General features: G+C 50.3%; 4 protein-coding genes across 4 annotated transcripts; 2 read left to right on the forward strand and 2 right to left on the reverse strand.

The window, feature by feature from the left end:
• Positions 1-3,071: 3,071 nt before the first annotated feature.
• On the reverse strand, positions 3,072-3,652 carry ASPBRDRAFT_128642 (mitochondrial 54S ribosomal protein uL11m; the record flags this gene model as incomplete). The annotated part of the gene is made up of 2 exons (XM_067618079.1): positions 3,072-3,404; positions 3,524-3,652. The coding sequence occupies 2 exons, from the start codon at positions 3,650-3,652 to the stop codon at positions 3,072-3,074; spliced, it is 462 nt and encodes a 153-aa protein (XP_067477711.1).
• Positions 3,653-4,279: 627 nt separating this feature from the next.
• Positions 4,280-5,696, forward strand: ASPBRDRAFT_56258 (survival factor 1 family protein; the record flags this gene model as incomplete). Its single annotated transcript, XM_067627524.1, has 5 exons — positions 4,280-4,299; positions 4,385-4,600; positions 4,683-5,107; positions 5,163-5,539; positions 5,598-5,696. 5 exons carry the CDS (start codon positions 4,280-4,282, stop codon positions 5,694-5,696), a joined length of 1,137 nt encoding a protein of 378 aa, XP_067477712.1.
• Positions 5,697-6,067: 371 nt separating this feature from the next.
• Positions 6,068-6,862, forward strand: ASPBRDRAFT_197172 (histone H4; the record flags this gene model as incomplete). Its single annotated transcript, XM_067621065.1, has 8 exons — positions 6,068-6,129; positions 6,209-6,240; positions 6,300-6,315; positions 6,387-6,474; positions 6,525-6,584; positions 6,654-6,671; positions 6,729-6,749; positions 6,833-6,862. The coding sequence occupies 8 exons, from the start codon at positions 6,068-6,070 to the stop codon at positions 6,860-6,862; spliced, it is 327 nt and encodes a 108-aa protein (XP_067477713.1).
• A 4,166-nt stretch (positions 6,863-11,028) lies between these two features.
• Positions 11,029-24,192, reverse strand: ASPBRDRAFT_128749 (dynein heavy chain; the record flags this gene model as incomplete). The annotated part of the gene is made up of 3 exons (XM_067618085.1): positions 11,029-11,475; positions 11,535-23,839; positions 23,910-24,192. 3 exons carry the CDS (start codon positions 24,190-24,192, stop codon positions 11,029-11,031), a joined length of 13,035 nt encoding a protein of 4,344 aa, XP_067477714.1.
• Positions 24,193-24,210: the final 18 nt, after the last annotated feature.

Raw genomic sequence — 24,210 nt, forward strand, 5'->3', positions numbered from 1 at the left:
GGAGAGAGACTGACAGTCGTGAAGAAACGAGGAAGAGCGACGAGGATGGAGAGAGGAGAGTTGAGTTGAGATGAGTTGAGTGAGGGAGAGTGTGAGTGAGTGAGGGACGGCGGAGGAACTGAGGAAGCTAGTCCGTCTAGTCAGTAAGTAGTCGGGCAGTTCGTTCTAGTTCTGGGAGGGCAGACCGGAGAGGTTCCACCGGGGCAGGGAAGGGCAGAACAAGAAAGTCAGTTACTGAGCCAAAGCCAAAGCAAAAAAAAGCAAAGCAGGTGCGGCGGCGGCCTTTGGAATTGGAGCCACCCGCCAAATCGACGGCGGCGGCAATAGCGGCGGGATGCACGGGAGAAATACGCTCTTTTGGGCGGTGGATTCCTTTCTTTCTTTACAAAATAAATCACCAACACATTTACTGACTGTACTTCTACCAGTGCTCAAGCTAGTATCACAATGGAACCTTGGGATTGAACGAGGACAGCTGCGTTATATATATACTATACAGATTATCACTTATTCGTCTACTATCCCCGTTCTAGAACTCATGTTGCTCAGAAAGGGATGCCTGGGTCTAGATTATCCAGCTGGTCACCCAGCCTAAAATAGAAAACAGAAAAGGGCTGGACAGAACGAAGCAGCAGCATCATGATTGCAAATTCAAACCCAAAGAAGCGGATGTATCCCACAAAGTTACATGCAGGCGGTACCGTGTTTACTACTTGGCGGTCGGTCGGAGCGAAGCGTTTTCCCCGTGCTCTGAAGATTGGACCTGGACTACTCTCTCGATCGGAATTCGGCGGAGACGAGGGGAAACAAAAGATTGGAAGAGGATTGCCTGTGACTGTAATGGTGCGGGAATTACCATGTTCATACAGTGAAGTTGAAGCAAGCCTCTGTCTAACCGAGGATCCGGTGAGGGTGTGTGTGGATCAGTAGCATACAGAGGAGTCATATCCCCAGACCCATCTATCTTAAGAGGATCATATGGAGAACAAACAAGAGACCCGGAGAACGGCTACCATGAGTAATGACATCAAGGCACGGCCGTTACGGGTAAGGCAGGGATTGTTAAATACCGGTAACGTCTGCACCAGTTGTCCGAACGGCCGCCCGTCATGAGCCGGTGATGAGTGATTAGTGAGTTAGTTGGAGAGTTCTTGCATAACTACTATGGGCTTTGGCCATCCATTCATCCATTCCTCGATCCATCTATCCTATCTGCTCCGGAGGTCAGTTGGCCCCCGAGGAAGGAGAAGGAAGAGCAGCAGCTAGTTAGTTATCAGCTGGCGAAACAGACTAACTAGTTATCGGTGCCGTCTAGCCGGGCAGTTTTGTCATCCGCGAACAGCATTGGAGGACAACCCTCCAGATTCCCCGATCCGCACCACCCAGTGAACCCACCGTCATGGATGGGCTGGTCGCCTACCCCGCTAGATTCTTCTGGATCTCATCTGGCGTGGGTTTAATGCATGCAGATTGGAGTGAGGGCGAACCCACGGTCCACTCAGCTGATGAATCGGCCACCCTTCGATCATCTGTCCGTCCGTCAGCTGCCTGCCCATATCCATGGTCAGCCTCTCCTGTCAATCGTCCGGGGCCTTCGGGATCGGAGACGCGAGTAATTATCCGTTCATTATTCTCGCCGATTTAACCCAATTCCTACTGGACTATAATCTTACTAACTATTTCCATAACTAACTAAATACTAACTAACAACGCATCTGTCTGTTCAGGTAGGTATCCCGCGTCCTGATTCGGATAGCGTCACCATCCTGTTTTAGGTCTAGTGCTGGTGTGGGGCACCTCATACCGCTTTGGGTACTTGAACGGGTCAAACCCAGCCCGATCTGGAAAGTTTCCGCTTCGATGGAGGCAGGATGAGTGATGACGGCTGGGTCTCTCTCTACTCCGGAGTACATACTTAGGGAGTAGTGCGGCTGGGGAACAAAGCGTTCACCATGAAGCAGCCGACTCACAAACACCATCGTATCCGCCAGCAAACGGCTGGCTGTCGGTAGTAGCTCCCAACTATTATTGGTGACGCGCGCTAGTTTCAACTAGGAGTTGTGTATATGGTCAATTTCCCAATCTGGCCAGCTACTTACTTTTTTTTCCCAGATTGTCGCCCCCTACCTCTTGTCAAGGATTCTGGTACCCTTCCAGAAGCACATATAGAATGTGGGGTCAACCCCAGCAAATCTGGGAATTATGGCATCAACTTTCCAAGCCATCACTTACCTGCTTCCTGGCTCGCTGCTATTGTCAATGTCTGCCGTCCGTCGACTAAATTACTCCGTTGTGAAACCAAGCCGGGCACTCCTGAGGATTCGAGCGGAGAAACAGCCTTGATGCCTGCCAAGGAAAATAGTGGGAGAAAGGGGGCTTGTCCATTACAGAACCGTACGAGGATCCCTCTCCCGACCTCTCACCTGGCAGCGTGTCCAAGACGTTAGGAGGGAAATTGCGTGTCCTCCGCCTCTTGGCTTTCTGGGCGGTATTTCTGGGCAGGCAGTTGTGTCTCGCTCGGCTCTTCTCCTTCGCTCCGATTTCCAACTTGGCGAGGGACCAGTGCCAATCCTGACTGCTCACAAGCAGACCGTCTAGTATCCCCTTTCTTACTCTTTCTCAACCACTGCGGAATGTTGCAAGTGATAGAAAAGCCCCCTGGCAAGGGTATGTCATGGATGGGCAGGTGAAGACAAGTGTGTAGGTCGCTATTGCTGACTAGCGGGCTTTCACCCGACTCATTACTACATCGTATAGTGGTACCGTGACAACCAGCAGACATGCAGACCCTGGCCAGGGACCCAGAATAGCCCGTTCAGCAACCCTACGCCCACCGTTATACCCACGAGCCTTTCAGGTTCAGAAAGTCAATTCCACTTCATGTGATCGCTTGAGGCACCAGCCAACGCTTTCTATACAACATGCAATGCCTATGATACAGATGGTAACAGACCCAGTTCCACATAACGCCAATTTCGTAAGCCCAAGACAAGAGGAGGAGTAACCTTACGGGGAGTAAGGGCACAAGATAGTGTACACCGACATCACCAATCGCCCGCTCCGCAATCACCTCATGGTACAACCTGGATGCCGACGGACTTGGCCTGGGCAATGACACTCTTGCACAACCCCTGTAGGCTCAGTCCAGAGAGTCGCGTCTCCGAGTGCTTGATCTTGGCGATTTCGTAGACATGCTTGAGGGAGATCTTGCCGATGAACTCATGGCCCGGGTTCTGGGCGCCGCGGATGCGATTCTTGCGAGGTTCCACGTTGGCCGCCTGCAACAGCAGATAGGTAGTGGTGGGAGTACGGAGGTCAAAGGTGAAGGAACGGTCGGGGCGGACAGTGACACGCGCAGGAATCGGGACACCGGTGTTGATGTGAGCAGTTCTGGCGTTGAATTCCTATAGTATAACCATATGAGCGCTGCGCGTCCTTCCTGTACAGATCGCTCACACATTGGCCGTCTTGCCAGAGGCAGATCCAATGGAAGCTGTCAGGGAAAGTGTTTCTCTCAGCTCACCTTACAGAAGTCCATACTCTTCACACCCTTACTACCCAGGGCCGGACCGACGGGAGGACTGGGACTGGCCTGACCGGCGCCCACGATGAGCTTCACAATCTGGTCCTTAGCCAAAGCCTTCTTCGCCATGATGATGGTAGTCGATGATAGGTTCGGTGAGAATGTAGTGAAGGCGAATTGGAGCTGAAATGAGGGAGCGTTTAGTATCTCCGGACAGCAATGGACAACAATCAATGCGGCAGTCGGCGAGCGTCTTTTGCGGCCAAGTTTTCTTGGGGTTCTCGATTCGGGATGGCGCCGCGGGGTCGGAGTTACTTTCCATTTGGGGCCACAAGCGAAGCCCAAACGGGAAATCCGCCTGCAATTCGAGTGCTGGACGTCATCCGGATGCCTCGCCCAGTTGGCGGTCAGCGCTTCACCTGCCACCAACTCATTCGAACTGGTTGCACTTTGGCTCGTGTGGACTGATGCCCCATTGATCCTTTACTGTTGCCACAAAATCAACTGTGATTGTTTTGTGACTTCAAATAAATGTTTGGGCTCTTCTTCCCGTCCTGTGCCGCCCGCCAGCTGCTGTCCCAGCATTTGTCCAGACCATCGGAAGCTACTATAGAACGATCGACCGAACCCCCCTTGTGGCCCCGCGCGCTATCGATTTGATTTCCATCTTTCCTCACATCTTCCCATCCTCTTGTTTTTACAACCTCCCCCTCTATTCCTTTGTGATTCCTCACGACACCTCACATATCCCTCATAATGAACTGGCTCAAGTCAACGTATGCTTGCTCTTCTTTCTCACTCTCCTGCATCACGCTGGTATACATGTTTTTGTTTGCTAACTCAAATCTCCCGCCCCTCTAGCCTCGCTTCCGTTGCCGGTACGCAGGAGCCCATCTATGGGCCTGAAGCCATTCAATCTGTCGCCCGCCAGGCCGAAGAGACTCCTTATTCCGAACTCACCAAGCATGACCTGCGCTGGCGCGCTTACCAGTACACCAATGTCGAAAACAAGGTCTTCTACATCATGGCCGATGATGGTACCTTGGCGATGGTTCAGCTGATCTACAGCAACATCGTGTGAGTTGTACCTTTAGTTATCAGTTATACAACATCACTCTTCCCTTACCTCAGGTTCTAATGAATTTTTATCTTCCCACAGTGGTCTCCACACCACCGCTCAGTTCACATCGAAGATCTTCAACCTCAAAGGCGATGGACCCCACAACTGGCACTCGGACCCCCTGCACAACTTCATGTTTGATGAAAGCATGCTTTCATTTGGTGCCGACAATCTCGCTGTTCAACTCAATGAGGATGGCGATACCTATACCATCAAGTCCGCTGTGAACGACGACAGTCTGGTGAATCTGACGTTCAAGCGCTCTTCCCCTGGTTTCATGATCGGCAAGGACGGCACTTCCTACTTTGGCACGGACCCCGCGAACCCATGGGGTTCGATGAGCCATGCCTTCTGGCCCCGGTGTGCCGTTGAGGGTACTATCACGACCAAGGAGAAGACGTACGATCTCACGGGCCGGGGAATGTTCATCCATGCTCTTCAGGGCATGAAGCCTCATCACGCGGGTGAGTTTGTCTGCACACCCACACCTTCAGAGAGAAGTTTCTAACAAGTGTCTAGCTGCCCGGTGGAACTTTGTCAACTTCCAAACCCCTACCTACTCTGCCATGATGATGGAATACACTACCCCTCCGTCGTACGGATCGACAAAGGTCAACGTCGGCGGTATCGTCAAGGATGGAGAAATCATTTATGCTGGTATCAACAACAGTGCCACTCACACCGAGTCATCGCAAGATGCTGAAAGTGACTGGCCCGAGCCCAAGTCCATCAAGTGGGTCTGGGATGGCAAGTCCAAGGAGGGACAAGAAGTCCATGCGGAGCTTGACGGGGCTCTTGGCAACCGACTGGACCGGATCGACGTGATGGCGGAAGTGCCCGGCTTCATCAAGACCATTGCTGGCAGTGTTGCGGGCACGCGACCATACATCTTCCAGGTATGTGCTTCGGGTCCCATGTCTCTGGTTGATCATACTGACGTCTTTTCCTCTCTAGTACTGCCCTCAGGAGAAGCTCTCTCTGAAGCTCAAGATCGGCGACTCCGAAGTCACCGAGCAGGGAACCATGTTCTCCGAGGCCACGTTCATCTCATAGACGGATCCAGGTGCATATGGCATGGTTATGGACCTCATCGAAGGCGTTCTGAGTGTTGTTCGATATTTTCCCGTTGACGTTATCTATACGCTATGCTACGCAAATATCCATCCCTAATAGTTCATAAACCTCACAGAGGGTATATCTAATGTTATTGAATCATGTCTTCCTCAACCTCATGCTTCACTGCACAGACCCGCTCGTTGCCATGGGCCCCGGTTGCTTCATGCATCGAGCACTAACACGCATGCAACTGCACGGTTCATTCACTGAGTTCATGATGCTGAATATGAAGCATCTCCCCAATTCCATCAACTTGTTTCTTTACTACTTGTCGTCTCTCTAAATACTGAAATTAGAGATCTTATAACATGGATCCCCGGCTTGTGACCGGTCGCAGAAGCAAGAGGTTCTTGCCCAAAAAGCGCCTTCGGTTTGTACCCTCAATCCTTTCTCCAGAGTTACACGGTGCCTACTTGGGTAAAACATGCTAACAATGGATTCCACTGCAGAAAACTCCTGCGTAACAACATCGATGGCATCAGTGAGTCAACAAAGCACTCCACATCCAACACTTACAAAACTCCCGCTAACAAAGACCAGCCCGGCCGTCCATCCGGTACGCAAACTCCGTCAAACACGCGGCTCTTGATATCAGACCAATATCAACTTACTCATTACTGAATCTAGTCGTCTTGCCCGTCGCGGTGGCGTCATTCGTATTGGCGCGGGCGTCTATCCTGAAGTGCGAAAGACCGTCAAGAACCGCCTCACGGAGGTAGGTGATTGTGATCAATATATATCCAGGATTATCCCTAATTATCCAAGATCATGAGGCAGATCATCCTGGTAATGGAGTCCTCGACTACGCCCAGTCGGGAACGCAAGGTATGTTTGATTGATATTCCAGATTTATCGACTTGCTCCAGAGACATGAACTAATATTTGTACTCTTAGCTGGTGACGACCCGAGATGTGAGTTCCCGGTATACTGTCTAATCAAAAATTGTGTACTGATATAACTTGTCGAAGGTTGTTTTCGCACTTAGCCGAGTAAGTCTATCCGATCTTTTGAAACTCTATCTTCACCTCCAACCTAGTCCAACGGAGATGTTAACGTATTTTCAACAAAATAGATGGGTCACACTCTCTATGGTTTCGGATAAGAGAATATTCTCGCTTTCATAAGCACCTTGTTCTCCTCAATCTTGGGGTCAACTGCCTGCTTGTTCGCCGGTTTATGCTTGATTGCATATTTCACATGGAAGGAGTTGGTCGTCGGTTGGTGTTCGTTGGCTGCTTGACTAGCATGGACGGTGTTGTTTTTCGTTTTGTTGCTGTTTCTAAATTTGTTGCTCCTAAGCTGGCAGAGATGTCGCGCAGATAATCTCGTCTACACTGGGTGATTCGAATGAGACTAGATTAAGACCTGCCATGAAAAGACGTATAGTACCAGTAGTATGTTCCTTATGCAGGGTATGTAGTACGAAATGATAAAGATAGGTATCGTCGTCCACTTCCTCAAGGGGTAGGATGAGAGCAGACCAGACTCGACAGATGCCCATCAAAGGAGATAACATTATAATTGAGAACAGAATCAAGGGGCCAAGCCATTAATCCCCATCTCTCTTTCAATTCCGCATATAAAGCACGGATAGTATAGATGAACGACCGACAATATCGAGCTGCATTCCTAAACAACTGACTCCGAAAACAGCCAGCCCCCTTCCGTTTAGATATCTACATATATCAGATATTCTACCATGTCTATATGACATACACCCCACAAAAACAAGATAAGATTAACTTCCAAGGCCCCTCAAGTCTAAACGAACGCACTGGATCTCATTAACTACATCAGATTAGCTGATGTTTCTGCAAAGATAGCTAAGCAAGAGACATCCCTATTCCCTACATTAAGTGAACTACAATCCCATTCCCTAACAAGCCTCCTGCTAATGGATTTCGTGAATAAAATGTCTAATTTTCATTGTTAGACTTCACAAGTAGGTCTTCTCTTCACCATGCTTGAAGTGCATTGTAGTCTGTAGTAGCAATATAAATACTCGTTCATCCCTATCTGACTTGCTTCAGATTCTTCTCCATCTCCTATCCCTGCTCTGCAATTTAACTTTATATCTAAAGAGAATACTACTATCAAGTAGACCATACTATATATCATATGTATATTGATACCACCCACTACTGCTTGGTACAGAAGGGTGATATACTTATAAGTGTATTCAAGTGCCATACCCAAAGGCCTGACCAAATATTATACAGTCAACTTGCAGTCGCTCCTTGAATCCTCGCTGGTGCACTAGGAATAGTCCGAACGGACAAGCTCTGGGCTCTATATCTAGACAACCTCGATCTAAAACCCAAATCTAATGCAGCATCCTCCCGCACAATGGATCCAGAATCCACCAAGCACTTCTGATACCATAAGCACTACACTGACATACCGGCTATACCATACCCTCTTTCTATATCAGAGGCATTCGCTACATTCTGGAAGCCAAGAGGATGGGAGACGAGTCTACACCAATAACGAAGAGGCTGACATGCCTGGCGTTAAGACAAACGCAAGAGACTGAATGCAAGCCAGAGAAAATGTCAGTAACTACCAAACCCACTTTGATTGTGGTACCTCCACTAGTGGTCATCCGAATTGCGAAAAGAAATCAAGCAATAAATTGGAAGTGTGTGTCTATTTTGGCGACAATCGCACACAGACAGGAAGCTCCCTCTATGTCAAGATTCGGTGGACCAAAGACCACCCGATGTTTGAGACCGATTTTGATGATAAGATGACTCGGTTGTGCTCACCACATATAATGAATACTTTTTGAGAAGCGGCATGGTCTTCTATCTGCCGTCCCTGACTGGCACAAGAGCAAACACTACTCGCAGATAACATGCTACATGCTATCTTATCTCACGCCATACGAGCCAAAATATATATCGGATATATATATGAAACATATTGCAGCGGGAGATATATTCCTAACTGCTGACTGGCATGCAGGAGATTGCCAAGATTATTGCTTATTCCTATTGAGAAATACCCTAGCAGGCCGATAGACGAGTACTCCTGTCTAAACTTCAAGGAAACGGGCCCATACTGTGTATCTCAGTCTTAAAGTATGACCAGGGAGGATGGCCAGGTACATCAACGGATGCCCATGTTGTATCCTCATATTCCGCAGACTAGGAATATGCTCACATGCGGATATGTGGCATCTGGGAATATCACAAGTGCCATAAATATGAAGAGTTACAGCTGGATAAATACTCTGGCAAGTCTAGGAGCTACAACTTACAGTTTGGGTTGGTGCAGCAGTATCTCAGGCAGGACGTGACTGTGCCTGCTCGCGATGATTCTGCGCAGTGACGACGACGACGACGACGACGACGACGACAACGACAACGAATACCACTTGTATGCGTATCCCGAATTCGGCCCGCGCGTTTCAAATCGGGACAGAGTATAGATTCCTGAGCCTGGAGGGACATCCCCAGACGATAGTCTCGTTTATGCTTGCCTGCAACATATAGATGATATTCGTCTCCCAAGGAAACATGTGATTGAATCAGGGACTGCTATTGCGTCTGACTCAACCCTGGCAAGAACTGGGACAGATACGTTATACGTTGCTCATCTATGATGGTATTCAGTGGGCTTACACGTTGGCTGCGAATGCTCGATGCGTCGTGCCAACGCGCCCCAGGTAGTTATACCGCGACCGATTCGTCGAGACCACCAACAAAGGAGAGAGAAAATGCTCGCGACCATCGAGTTCATGAATGATATCAAGGGCTTAGACGGGACGGCGGCAGCGGGATATGCGGTTGCAGTGCGAACTATTGTGGAGGTCCAGGGCCCTGCACAGGAATTCGAAGCGCACGCGATGCAACCTGGATTGTTTTGATGTATGGAGTGCCTCCGGACTCCTCTAGAAAGCTTTTCATCATGATAGTAGAACTTACTCCATTGTTGAGTGCTATTAGTATGATGGAGGCCCATCGGTCTGCTGCCGTCAGTGCAGTGGCGATGATAATAAGACCCGTGAATCAGCAAGGACTCTGACATTCCCATTGTGGTGACTTTGCTTCACTAATCATTAGTTATGTATTCAGCGAAACCAAGAAAGAACCTTGTGCTGACGGGAACGATTAGATGCGTTGATAGTGCCAGCTTTCTGCTGAATGTGCTGGTAACACTCCCATGCATTATGAAGTTGGGTTATACTACTAATCACCCCAATGATACTGGTTTGTCTTACTACAGTATACAACAATTCCCGCCTTTTCGAGACAAAAATGAGGGACTCTACACATAGACTGATAAAGAAATAAACACATCAAGAGTCAACCCAAGGCAAGGTGTCTCGAGGGTGAAGGGAAGACCTCGGTCAAGGTACAAGAAGTTTGAAGTACACTAACAACCTGTCTTAGTCCCATCAGGCCCCGGAGATATCCAAGAATTTTTCACCACGCGGAAGATGGAAAAGGTGTCACTGGTCTTATGAAGCATCAGGTATCGACAATATATTCTCCCTATGGAAAGCCTCCTAGTAACTGAATCTCATGACACTCAGAGGAAATAGTCGAGGCTGGGCTGTTCAGCAGCATAACAGCCGATACGTCGTGTCGTCGACTTCCGATAATATCTGTGATTGATGAGGAACTTGCAGCACTTATATCTGGTACGCGGAGCCGTGCTATTCAGACTCGGGCTTTAGATATTAAGAATGAACAGGAGGCCTCCAAGAAAGACGATAAAGTATACGCCTTGCTGCTTCAGGAGTGGAATGAGATCTCCTATTCTTTTTCTATCATTTCCGGATCTCCAGCCTGACGGTTATTTCTATGCTTGTATGAATGGGACTCGATCGTTTTTCCTAGAATAGTCTGAGCTTTACAGCGCTCAGATAAGAGAGTGCGCTGACCGAGCTGTCCATGGGATTGGCAACAAACCGGGTTTAATCATATATGATTGATAAGACCCATACTCTTTCCCACTCTCATGTCATTTTCATAATTCACAATGAACCATCGTCTTAGCTAAATAGTAGAGTAGGGTCAATGATGTTAGTGCATTGTTATGCCTGCTGAATATCAGTTGTCCTCTAGCATAACGTGAGTTTGTCAAGTTACAATACAAGAGTGTCCGCCACTCTAATGCCCACTGGAACAGTAGCAGCAGCAGCAGTAGTAACTAAAACAAAAAGAATTGAAAAAAAGTAATTAAGGTCAACGATCTAAACGAGATGCGATGTAAATTCTATTGATATACAGGACAAACAGGGGTTCTCATACAACCCCCCAATCAAGCCTCAATCATCAACTGCTCACCCTCATCCAACAGCGTCGTCACTCTAGACAGATCCGAAATCATCTTATTACCATGTCCAACCAGAAGCAATTTCTCCGCGTTAGCCGGCAGACCCAAGTACGTCGGGGGTTCACGCTCCGGCAGCTTATTGACCCATTCGACAAAATCACGCATGCTTGTTCCACCAGGCAGAATAAGACAGTCGTCATTCTCCACACCAGACACGATCTTGTGCTCGTCCTCGAAAGCGGCTGGTGTAAGCAGGCTGGTCACCAGGCTCTCAAGTTGCTTAAAGTCGGCATAGTCATCGACCTTGCCGCCGTAGGTCTCGGTCACGAGGGTGCGGATCATGTCCCAGGGCAGCTTTTGAGGAGCCACGTTGGAACGGCCCTGTGCGATGGTGTCGACCCAGTAGTCGATGATGTGGGCGGAGCATTCGTACTAAAGTGGTTATGTTAGTGAATGCTGTAAATATGGAGACTGGGATGGTGTCGACTTACATCACTATCGTTGAACTCCCAGAATCCCTTCCAGCCCAGGCTTGGGGCATAACGGAGCCGCTCCTGCACCACAGCATGCAAGAAACAGAGGAGGAGATAGACACGAGCCTTTTCGACCGGTGCCTTGGAGGCCCGAGTGGACAATGAAGACAGAGAATCCTTCATGTTGGCGCGCACACCAGCAGGTTGCTCGTACATGAGAACGCGAGAAGCACGGAGGAGGTTGACTGGGATCTTGGGGCTCGATTCCATCGAGAGGAAGAGCCGGAAGTCCTTGTGAGGTTTGAGAGACTCGAGCCTCTTCTCTAAACTTTGCAACCATGACGGCGCCAGGTGGACGTTCTTGACCTGTACCCAGTTTCCTGCGGCCGCTGCATTGCTAATGGCCTTATCGGCACTCTCAAGACTTTCGTTGGAACCCATCGCGATGTTGGCACAGGTTGCGTTCATGCGCTCGACCAGAGCATCGACCTTGTAGCTGGCATCGAAACCAGGGCTGGAGCTGAGAGCAATTGGCGTGGTTGCTGTGACCTGGCCAACGACGTCCTTCAAGTCGGTGCTTCCTTCGAAGAGTTCTCTACCGAACACGGCTTCGATGAAGCGCTCCGCAGTTGGCACAAATCTGTCCATTCTACAGAGCTTCACAAGCAACAACGAGCGCAGCAGCCTGTCAATGTTCTCTGTGGTTTCTTCCCAGACGACAGGGATTGAGTTTTCTGCGAGCTCATCGCTGAAGAACTGCTCCCATTGCTCGGGAGTTATCGTAGGGAAGGTCGACTTGTACAGCGACATATTAGCAATCTTGTTCATGACCTGCTCCTTGAGTTCAGGTGAAGTTGACAGGTCCACGCTCTCCATCGACTCATCAAGGATCATGTCAATGATCCTCTTGTCCATAGGGTAGGGGGCTGCTTGAGCAAGGAGCATAGCAAATGTAATGCGGTCCTTCTGAATTAGACCCAATGAAGTGCGCTGGTAAGTGGTCACGAAAAGATCGCGAAGAATGATCTGTACGCGCGCAGCGTGGTCCTTTTCTTGAGCGAGGCGCTTGTTCTGGTATAGAACAGAGTTGAAGATGTCAACGAAAAACTGGAGGGAGAACTGGTAAAAATGATTTACGTGATGGAGTTGCTCCAGGACTGCGAAAACAGCACTGCAGGAACGGGCAATGATGCTGTACTTGAGAGTGATATTTTCCACTTCCGTCATCACTCCTTCGGTCTCCACCATCTTCTTGGAGATTTCCGCTGCCTCCTTCTTCAGGGTCTCGAGGGTTTCAATGACATTGTCGTCGTCGAGAATGTTACCGCGCGACTCGTTCAAGGCCTGTAAGAGTCGCTTTTCGAGCTGACGCAGGTGGATCTTGAACTCGCCCTGCAACTTGACCAGATCGGTACGACGAGCGTCTACATCTGGACGCTCAAACTTCAGGACCTCATTGAGAGACTGGGTCTGCAGACTGCTCTGCGTGACTGTAAAGTTGACAAAGGTCGTACGACTGCACACGTCCGGTGGGAAGGTGGCAGAAGGATCTCTCGTCGAGAGGAAGAGCTTGAAGGATGGCGAGAAATCAATCTCCTGCTTTCCGAGCTGAATAAGAACACGACCACCCGTCTTCTGGTACTCCTTGTTGAGAACGTGGTTGAGAATGGGATCAAGATGCTCTGCATCCTGAATGAGGATAGGGTTTCCGAAACGCAGAGCACTCTCCAATTGCTTGACAAACGAGTCATCCAAGAAGCTAGTAACAGTGAGCTTCCTGTCGGTGCTCTCCTTCTCCAAGAACTCGGTAACACGGCCTGAAGGATCGATGATCAGGGGATACCGGTTGTAGCGTTTTAGGACGATGGCGTTCTCAGTGCAGAGGTCGTCAACCGGCAGCGAGTGATCTTGCCAAGCCAGACGTTCATCGGCATTAGACAAGTACTCGGTTATCGGGTTGTGCGGCTTGAAGTTGATGCCCGCTTGCGTCAGGTGAGTGACCCATTCGTCAATCATGGCCTTTCGGAACTGCTGGTCGTAGAAACCAGCATATGCAAGGAAGGCCGCTGCAATGAGGACATCACCGACAAGGGTACTGATCTGCGTTTCGAAGGACCTGCTTCCCTCCTCCCAACGGGTCCGCTCCGATGACAGACTGTCGAGCAAGCGCACACTTCGGTCAACCTTAAACTGCACTCTGGACATCTCCGTCTTGATCGCTTGAGTTTCGCTAATAAGGGCAGCATATTCAGCCTTGTAAGTAGCGATACTGTCTTCGAGGCCCTTAATAGTGTTCTCAATGGTTTGGGCCTCGGCCTTGGTCTGTAGGGCTTTTTCCTCGAGCTCATCAACCTCTTCACGCAGAGGTCCGACACGATCCAAGATCTCGGAGTAGTTCACCTGAGCTTCGACCCATTGCACCAAAGGACCGCAAGCCTTACTGGCCCGGTTGACTCTCTCATAGGTGAAGTCTTCCTTGGAAAGGAACTCGTTCCGCATCTTTATCCTGTGGTTTCTAGTCATCTGTCTTTCATTGTCGTAGTTGACGATGCTAGCAATAAAGTCATCCCTTCTTATAATACCCTGAATGGTCTTCCAGCTATCGACCTTGTGGCCAAGCAGGGTGCAGACGGCTTCAAGCGCCAGTCGGACGCTAGCGGGAGGATTGCCCATGGAACGGACTTCAGTAAGATGCTGACGCTTGATATTGCTGACACTCTTCTGGGCCTCGAGCACGGCAGGCTCAGCTTTAGCCAGGTCACGAAGCACATCTTCCCTTCGAGAAGCCACTTGCTTCTCCTGTTCTTCCAAAGCGACCTGAACCTCAAGGGAAACTGCTTTACGTTGTTCCGCCTCCCGCTGATCTGCAACCATCTTCTGTAGTTTCTCGTTTGCTTCCGTGTCCTTCTTTTCCAGCTGCGTCTTCTTCTGGGCAAGACTGACTCGAAGATCGCTGACCTTATCGACCGTATCTCTAAGCTTTTCAAGACCGACGTTCAAGTGTCTCTGCTGTTCCTCGAGATCTTCGCGCTTCTCATTGAAGAGCTTCACGTACTGAGCAACGAAGTCGAGATAGTGGCGCGGAGTTAAAAAGGTCGTTCTTCCTTGCTGCTTTTGCAAACGCTGGTTGAATTTTTGCAGCGAGTAATGGATGTAAACCATGGCGTTGATGACCGTGTCCCGATGAGAGGCTGGCAGGCTCAACTCGCGGTAGGCCACGGGGATACTGTCAGGTGCAACGAAGTTCGGCTTATCCAAGTCGACGGATTGTGTGAGCTCGGAGCCAACCTGGAAGAGAGCCTGGTCTGACCAATCGCCCATCCAGTTGAGTACACATCTGTTAAACAGGGCAGGGCTTGTCGCAGCCTTCGAAGAAAGGCCTTCCTCAGGAGGATTCATCGTAAAAACAACATGCAGGTTCTTGACAATCTGCGAGGTGAACCACTTGTAAAGCTCCTCCTGGGTGTCGAGAAGAAGGCCTTGGCGTTGGGCTCCCTCCTTGCAGGCGGTCATCAAGGATGAGAATTCATCTCCTTCGAACAGACCAGGCACCTCGGCGTTTGCAAGCAGAGTGTTCATGCGTTCCAGGAACCCGGAATCGAGGACGTTAGATTCATCCATGATGAAACAGATCTTCTCGCCCTTGCAACCGGCACGACGAAGGACGGTTCTCAGATCGTCATCAAAGTCTTCCGATGAATATTTGCCATGCACCTTGATCTGGAACACCTTCAATCCGTTCATCCAGGCAACGAAACGAGAAAGCGTCGTCTTACCACTTCCACTAACTCCAATGAGAATGAGATGACCCTGAGGCTGGCGGAAGACACGATCAATGCGCAACGCATGCTCCAGGACATCATTGAACAGTACGAGGGGGACGTCAACCTCTTCATCACAGAAAGTCTTGAGACGAGCCTTGACGAAATCACGCAGCCTCTCTTGTTCAACAGGTACATAGTTCTTAGACAGCCAGTTGGAGAACAAGATCGGACCCTTCAGAGCCTCCTGGTCATCAATATTGGGGAAATTATCGAGTGCAATGCGTCGAACAGCGTCTGCTGTCCAGTTCCTCTCGTCTTCAGTAACCAGACGATCCTGGAACAGACGCAGAGCTTCGTGCGCCCATATACGAACCAGTCCTTCAACAGAGAGAGTCTCAAGGGGCTTGATGGCTTCATACACACCGCGCACCCATCTTGTAAGCTCACGAGGCGAGTAAACATAATGAGGCTGGATCTCGGGCGTGAACCTAGCTTGAGACTCCAGGTAGAATTGAACCATGGCCTTCGTGAGAGACTCCGAGTATCCGCGCAGTAAAGGAAGGATCTTCAGAATGGCCGAGTTGAACGTTCCGTAAATTTGGTTCAACGAAACCTCTCCTGGGTAATCTACCATAACCAAAGGAGCATGGCGCAGGAATCTCTCTGCCATCGCTGTACGTCCAGCATCGGTGGGAGGATTACAGGCGCCAACAAATTGAATGCGGTCCAGGGTAACCCAGGTCTTGTCCGATGTTCTCCAGAAACCGTTCTGTTCCACCAGTTGTCTCAAGAAGGAAATTGCCCGCTGGGTTCCGTACCGGTCAGGAGCTGGAAGGTTAATTTCATCACAGAAGATGACCAACCAGCGACCAATCTGGTTAGGGGACATCACGACTCCATTCAACGTCTTCTTGTATTCACAGTACTGCTCAAAGGTCTTGATCAGGAGGTCTGGAGTGGTAGCACTCGAGAAGTTGAGACCAACGACTTCCATGTTTGGAAGCTTGCGGAGAGCAGCAAACAGAGTCATAGTTTTACCGGAACCTGGAGGACCACAAAGCAGCAACGGCTTGTGCTCGGCGAGCCAAGAGTACAAAACATCTTCATGACGAACAGTGTCCACAGTGGGAATGACCACGTCGGTCTGCGTGATGGAATGTGTGTTAATCTCAATAGTGGGGACCTGGGACTGCCAGCTCGTCCATTCGCACTTCGGCAGTGTGATATCGAAATCAATGATAGATGCTGCACCATCAGGTGGCAGATCAGTTGTAGTCAGAGCAGACACGAATTGTCCGAAAGACTGCCGATCTGCAAGGGGACAGTCGCCGGTGAATGACCAAACCAAAGCAAGGAGAAGCTTCTTAGAGATGTACGCCTCAATCTGGTCATAGTCAAGGGGGAAGTCGACATGTTGGATGTTATACTCGAGAACATTCCGGCAAGCCTTGTTCAGAAGACTGAACAAAGTGTTGAGGGCACGGATGAATGTGTACTCCATGATATGATTGTACTTCCTGGCCTCCTCGAGGGCCTGCAGGACAAGATCATCGGTCTGCAGCAAATGCTTGAGAATGCTGGCCAGCATGTCCTGAGCATCCTGGGTCTTGACGGCAGCTTGACCAGAAGGAACACTGTCGTCATCCAGATCTTCGAAAGTCCGCGTTCTAAGAGACTCGACATAGTTTGAGATCATCATGGAAGGCGTGACAGTATCGTCATTGAACCAGACCATACCACAACGACTGACCGTCGCCAGAGTAGCGTACTTCAAGGTTTCGACTTCGAACATGATACGAACGTTGGGCGGCAGGTTCAGACGTTCACCGTTGGGAAGCGTCAAAAGCTTATTATCATCAAGCACACTGTTCAAGTTTTCAACCCACTCTGGGTCGACATCGCCATCAAACACGATCCAGTGCCGCTTGGAGTCTTCGCCTCTAAGGTTGTCCACGATCTTTCTCAATATGCCGGTGAACAATCCATCGGTCCATTCTCTGGTAGTGGCGTCCAGACTACCGTAGAGAGCTTCCTTAGACATGACCTTGGAGTCAATGATATGGGAAACGCTTTCAACGCCCTCGGTACGCTGCAGAGCCTGAAGAAGTATTTTCCATGCAGCAGACTTTCCAGAACCAGACTTTCCAACCATCATAACACCATGATGAATGCTCTGAATTTGGTAAAGCTGCAACGCCTTGGTGATCCACATTTCGCTGTCGACCAAATGCTGCTCTTTGGTGATGTCGCGAATTGCAGCAGTAAGCTTCTCGTAGTCAGCTGGCACGTACTCTACACCAGCGAAGTCTTGCATTTGGATCTCCAGCATCCTGTCCACATCTTCCCGGACCAACTTAGGAGCAATGGTCTCTCGCAAGCTCTGAACGATGATCTGAGGCTCGATTACCTCATCAGGGCCTAGGTCCTCCTCAGAGCTAGAGATTCTAGTACGCTTGAGCCCTCCTGAGCTAACCAGCACACTCTTTAGAGCACGAAGACCAAAGTCGTAGTGTGCCTGTTTGGACAACTGGGTAGAGCAGTGGTCGAAGAAGGGCACAGTCTGCTTCGACAAGTGCTTGGCTTGCTTGAAACCCTGGGAAAAGAGCATAACTTCGGTGATCAACTCCTTGTCGGGCTTAGACATGGCAACGCTCCTGAACAATTTCTTCAAGTTGTCCGGAAGGTTGGAACGTCCAGCGTAACCAGGGTTCATGGTAATGAAAATACCAGTGTTGGAGTTTACAGACAGTCGTCTGCCAACCAGTTCAATTTGAGACTTTTCATCACTCTCACCGTTCTTAAGGCCGATCTGGATATTTTGAATTTGCTGAGAAACAGCAGACAGGATTCTCTCCTCAAGGCGGTTGAACTCATCGAAACAAACCCAGGCACCAACTTGGCAGATACCAAGGAAGATTCGGCCCATGGACTGGAAATCGAAAGTGTCGTCGCAGCAGAAAACAAGAGTGAAGCGACCCAATTGGAGACCGAGCGCTTTAACAGACTCGGTCTTACCAGTACCAGCCGGTCCGTAAGGCGAACCTCCGAGTCTCTGGCACAGTGCTTGGGTAAGTGTCAAGAAACAGCGATCCGTAAGAGGCGTGCGGACGAGACGCTCCGGAACTCCCAAGTATTCAAAGCCGTAGTTCAACTTCGCATTGGCCATATGAACGTACAGTCTTTGAAGGAAGTCCCCTTCGGCTTGGTAAACATAGCGCATCTGAAGGAGCCAAAGGTAGTGTATGGGGGTGGTAGCATTCGCAGTAATAAGTTTGTGGATAACATCACGCTGGTGAACAAACTCAGTAATCATATGCTCACACTTCTTACGACTAATTGCATCCAGTTCACCAAGGACAGTGGCAGCCAGCAGCTCCAGAATGCGAACCTGGACATCGAACAAGGACTGAAGAGTGCTGCCACCGTTCTCCAAGCTTCTCTGGACAGCGCTGGTCCAGACCACCTGGCTGGCAAGAACGACGATTTGCGCCGGGTAGTTGGCGAGGAAGTCATTGAAAGCAGTTTGGTCAACTTCAGAGGCGTTGTAAAGTGGTTCAAACTGCTCCACAGCTTCAGCGAGAAGCTCGGCCAGCGTCGACTTCATGTTGGACTCAATGGCAGTAAGCCAGTCGTTGATTCTGGGCGTTTTGACGAGGTTGACTTCCTTCTTCAAGCGAACCTCTTCACCTTCCTTGGAAGTAAAGCCAACGATGTTGTTATCGTCATCCATAAGAACACCGGACAGACCTGCGAACATCTTCTTGAAGTGCTTGGCCACCCGCACGATGTCGTTGGAGTTACCGATGATCTCCAGGAGGTCCTCATCACCAACGAAGTAGAAGCGAGGGAAAGACACACGCTCACGCTCAAGATACTCACCCAGCGCCTTCTGGATCTTGTTCAGCAGCTCAGCCAATCTTTCCAGTGATTTCTGAACGCCATTGATGGCCAGTACATCCAGTACGAAGGGAGACTTGTACACCTTCTTCATTACAGCGAAGAATTCCGAGTTGATATTTTGGAAGCGACTGGACTCGAGGGGAAGGAGGTGCTTGATGTCCGCGTTACCAGTGAAGACACCTTCAAGATAGACCCATTGTCTCTGGACGTCGATCCAGACATCGAATAGAACGTGCACTCGGTTCAACTTGTCCTCCCAGGAAGAAGCTTCTTCCTCGAACTCTTTGTAGTACGGAGAATGCTTCATCGCTTGAAGGGAGTTCAAGTTCTCACTGCATTTTGCGAACAAGTCGTCGAACCCGCGAATGAGTCGGCACTTGTTCTGGTAGTTGATAAGGTCCAGTGAGTAATTCTGCCATGTCTCACGTACGGACTTCAAGAACTCCTCGAGTGCCATCTCACCCTGCGCCTGTGCGATGATGTCGCGGATGATAACCTCGCTAGCAGCCAGCTGGAGGTCCCAGACATCACCTAGAGTCAGCGACACGAGAGAGAACCGCTTGCCTGGCTTCAGGGCCTTATAGATCTTTTGCCAATGTCTCTCCCGGACGGCCTCGGACTTCATATCAGAGAGTAAGGGGTTAACCTTCAAGAGCTGACGTAGGACGTTCTGGATATGTTCAAAAGCTGCGTATTGGCGCATCCGACTAGGCATTTCCTTGGTCATCTTGATCAAGCCATCGATAGATTGACGAAGCTTTCGTGGCTGCACGCTTGTCCAGAGCATGTCCCTAAGATCATTGAGGCTCTTCCAGATGGTTGATAGAGCTGCCCAGACGGACATGAAATCCTGAACCTCTTCCAGAATTGCAGGCAAAGAGGACTCAACGCCTGCCGGGAGATCAAGAGCCTCTTTCGCCTTCGAAACCATTTCATATTCGGACTGGAGAGATTCAAGACGAGACTGGAACATGCTCAAAGTACGAGATGCTTCTTCGGGAGGAATAGTACCAGACACGGGCTTTTCCTCGTTCCATTGGCTGATGACTTCTGTAATCTTGTCGCTGATAACCTTGTCTTCTGCCGCAATCTTTGCGCGCAAGCCTTCTGTTTGATCCTGGACGATCTTGCTCTTGCGTGCGAGCAATTCGTTCAGCGCGGCCCACTCACCATCGACGTTCTCTACGTGAAGCCAATCACTAGGGAACTGATAGCGTTGGCGTGCAAGGGTGGCCTGACCTTGCCGGAAAAGGTCAACCTCCGGCTCCCAGACCTTCGCCTTGCGCTTGCATTGCTGGACAATCGTGATGAATGAGACCGCATGCGCAGTGGAGGCAGCCTCCAGGGTCTGTCCTTCGAGGTCGCGCCGGGCAGCAGCAATGTCAGAATGAACCTCTCTCATCCGGCCACCGAGCTTGGAGCCAAATCTCAGCAAAATCTCATGTTGCCACTGATCATACTTCGCATTAACCCGGGTCTGAACCTGCTCGTAATCGATCTTGATATTTCCGAAAGACTTGCTCACTTCGGAAGTATCGAAGGTAGCACGGCTCTTACGAATTTCCTGAAGCAGCTGAAGCCACTGAGACAGATCGTCGCCCAAGATGTCATAGACTTGTTCGGACTGCAAGTCCCAAAGAGACTGGAACTGCAGCCACTTGTCGACGTAAGCAGAGACTTCACTCAGCCTCGATTCGACTGCATTGTAGACTTGGCCCAACTCGTTGGTGCAATGTTGTGGGAGATTTGCGAAGCATGCTTCAGACAGCTGGACCTTCTGTACGTCAATCGAGATCTGGTAACGAGATGATTTGATCTTCTCAAGGTTGCAGATTACACCAAGCCAGTTATCGAAGTGCGAGAACCAGCTCGCGCGAGCATATTGGAGCGGTGGGTCGAGATGGAGGAACTGGTTGCGCATGGAGATCTCGTGGGTGAGCTCGGGGAATTCGATACTGTACGCGACTGTCTCTCCTTCCCCTGTCTGCACTCCGCTGGACGTTTGAAGGCTCTGCGAGCTGTAAGTTGCTTCCTGGAAGGAGTTGATCCATTCGCGAATAGCACGATGAAGACGTTCGCGCAAAATGCCTTCGATCTTTTGGTTCAAGTTGGCAACCCAGTAGCCAAGGTTAACATAGTTCTCAAGGTTCAGCTTATCAACGGCAACTTGAATGGCGTCTAGGCGCTGCCTAAATGCAGCTGCTTCATAAGGGCAAGTCTTGAGTTCATGAGTTGCTTTCTGAATACTCTCGTTGATGGAAGCCAAAACAGCCGTCTTCGACTGAAGTACTGATGCTGACCCAGCGAACTCGCGAACGAATTGCACATGCTTGCTCTCGCCTCTGGTCGGGATGGCCGCGTCAATAGCTCCATTAGCCAGTGCTGACTGCTTGACATGAAGTTCATAGGAATGCACGAACGATTCCCAACGGAGGGGAACACCCTTTATGATCATACTTTGGGCATCATTGACGTAGCCATTCAAAAGAATCGCAACTTCAGTCATGGCCGCAATAGAGCGATTGGTTTGGAGCAAAGTTCTAACACTCTCCATCAAACTAATGGCGTAGGGGTACACGCGCTTGGCTTCCTTCGAGATGTTGCTCACCGCATGGGGAACCTGGAAGTTGAGCCAGATGAGATTTCTGACCTCCTTGAAAAGAGCAATAATTTGCGCGTCGAAGTTGACGGTCAGCTCGAGCGTGTTTCCTGCGGCTCTGTTACGAATGATGTGGAAGAGACGTCCCGAGATGGTAATATGCCTTCTTTGCACGTCATGTAGCCATGACTCGAAGACTGGCCGAGTATCCAATTTCTTCCGGAAAAGGTTGCTCTCAGCCAGAAGCTTCTGACCTTCGGTGTGCAAAGCCCAGTCCTCTCCAAGCACGTTTGCCACCTTGCCCATGTAGCCATCCAATTGGTGCTCAATCTGGCGTGCCCAAACGATGGCACCGGATACGGGGGGCAGATCTCGCAATTGTGCCATAGCATGTGCTTCAGAGTGGCCATATTGTTGTTTAAATCGCTCATGCAGCGAAGAAATGTCCTGCTTGACATTTTCGATGAGCTGGGTTTGGTACTCGCCGATTGCACCGCGAATCTTCGGGCGGACGAGGAGAGCGTTGAACTTTGAGAAGACGCGGAACATTTCGTTTGCGTTCTTTGCGGTAGCGAGACGGTCACGAAGGCGGGCAATGATCGAATTCTCGACGCGGGAAGTACGTTCATTATACGCGATCTCCTCCTTGATCCATAGCTGAGTCCCCTCGGGAGAGACATCGAGCACATCCACGTTCCGCAGAGCGGCGTAAGCTTGCGCTACTTCTTCAACAGCGTCGACATCGCCGATCTCCTCCACGATGACGGCCCCGTCAGAACCAGCTCCGGCAGCCGTATCTCCCGCAGTTGTACTCTTCGGGCCAAGGACATTGACGATCGTTCGCTGCAGTTGCTCATGGTTGACCCGGAAAGTGTTGATGTATTTCAATCGTTCCTGCGTCTTTTCATGTCGCGCGGCGATTTTTATGGGGATGAACTTCTCGTTCCGACGCCTCGTAGACTCTCGGGCGACGTTCGTGAACTCCTTGAGGTTTTCGTCCCAGGTCCGCCAAATCGCACCAGCAGTCTTCATAAGGGAACGGAACTCACGGTAATCCAAGTGCAAGATTGACCGGCCATGGAGCAAAGAGTGAATCTGGTTATCTAGGTCCCCGGAGATGGCTTCCACGAGAGCAAGAGCACGCTTAATCGGGTAGGGACAGATCTTCAACTTCTTGTTGAGGTGATTGAAGATCAAGTTGAGAGACTCTTGCACCTTCTGCAGGGTAGTCGCCGAGAGAAGTTCGTCAAGGGGGAAATCTCGCATGAGCTGGTTGTACTTCTGCACAAGATCGGTTGCTTCGCGAAGACCTGTGTCAGCTACGAAACTAAGAGTGGCCTGATAGCGCTTTGCATGTCGGAGAATGTCCATAGTTAACTGAACTCCGTCACCCCGCAACTGATTTTCGATTCCCTCAAGGGCGGTCTCCATGGACAGCCAGAAGTTGATCTCTTGGGCGGCCGAGTCGCTATCGGCATCGCGGGACATCTTGGTGATCGTCTGGATGGACCGAATCCAGGCATTCACGGTATTTTGGATACTGTTGACAAATGTACTATTCTCCAGGATGGCCGGGTCAATCAGTTCCACCGAGGGCTTGACTCCTCGCTTGTCTGCGTCGACCAGGGCAGCCTGGACCACCTCATGCAGCGGCAGGTTCAACGCCGGAATTTCAACATTTTGCAGCAGATGCCGGAGTCCAAGTTCTAGTTCCGCGAATTTCTTCTTCGTACTAGACACGCCAGTCTTTGCCTCTGTATCCGTCCTGGGCTTTGCGCCACCAGCTGCTTCTTGGCTGCGAGTGTTGGCTTCGAAGTAGGCATTCAGTCCGTGGTGCACCATTAAATGCAGGATCTCGTATGGCGACTGAGACGCTCCTTGTTGGGATTGAGCGTTGCTGAGCGATGCTGGGCCAGGGAAGTTCACGACCTGGATCTGCGACGGTATGGGGAGCGACGGGTCAATGGCGGTAGGCCGTTTGATGAAAACTACCGTAGCGACCGTGGTCGAGGAAGACGAAATCTCGGCGGAGAGGTTGTAGACGTATTTGGAAGACAAGTCTAGAAGCGTGAGATGACCCTTGGTTAGCATTCTGTAGCTGGGGGCAGGGTATGCGCTGGGGCGACGTACCTTCACCTGTCTCCGTTCCATTTGCTTCATCGGAGGCCACAACATCCTTCTGTACATAGAGAGCAACTTGCGACTCCGACGCAAATCGCGTACACCGCTGCACGGTCTCATTATATCTTGCTGGGGAGAGTAAACTGCCGGTGCTTTCAAGCTCACTTCTCAGAGCCCCCAAAGTCACCCGCAGCACCTCGCTCAGGTACTCGATCACCGCATTTGAATCGACCAAAGGTGTTTGCGCTGGCGCAGGGACGCCATTTGACACCTCTGCGTTAGCAACCTCCATAGTTGTAACTCTATGAAA

Source organism: Aspergillus brasiliensis (assembly GCF_001889945.1).
Source record: "Aspergillus brasiliensis CBS 101740 unplaced genomic scaffold ASPBRscaffold_8, whole genome shotgun sequence".
Taxonomy (NCBI): Eukaryota; Fungi; Ascomycota; class Eurotiomycetes; order Eurotiales; family Aspergillaceae; genus Aspergillus; species Aspergillus brasiliensis.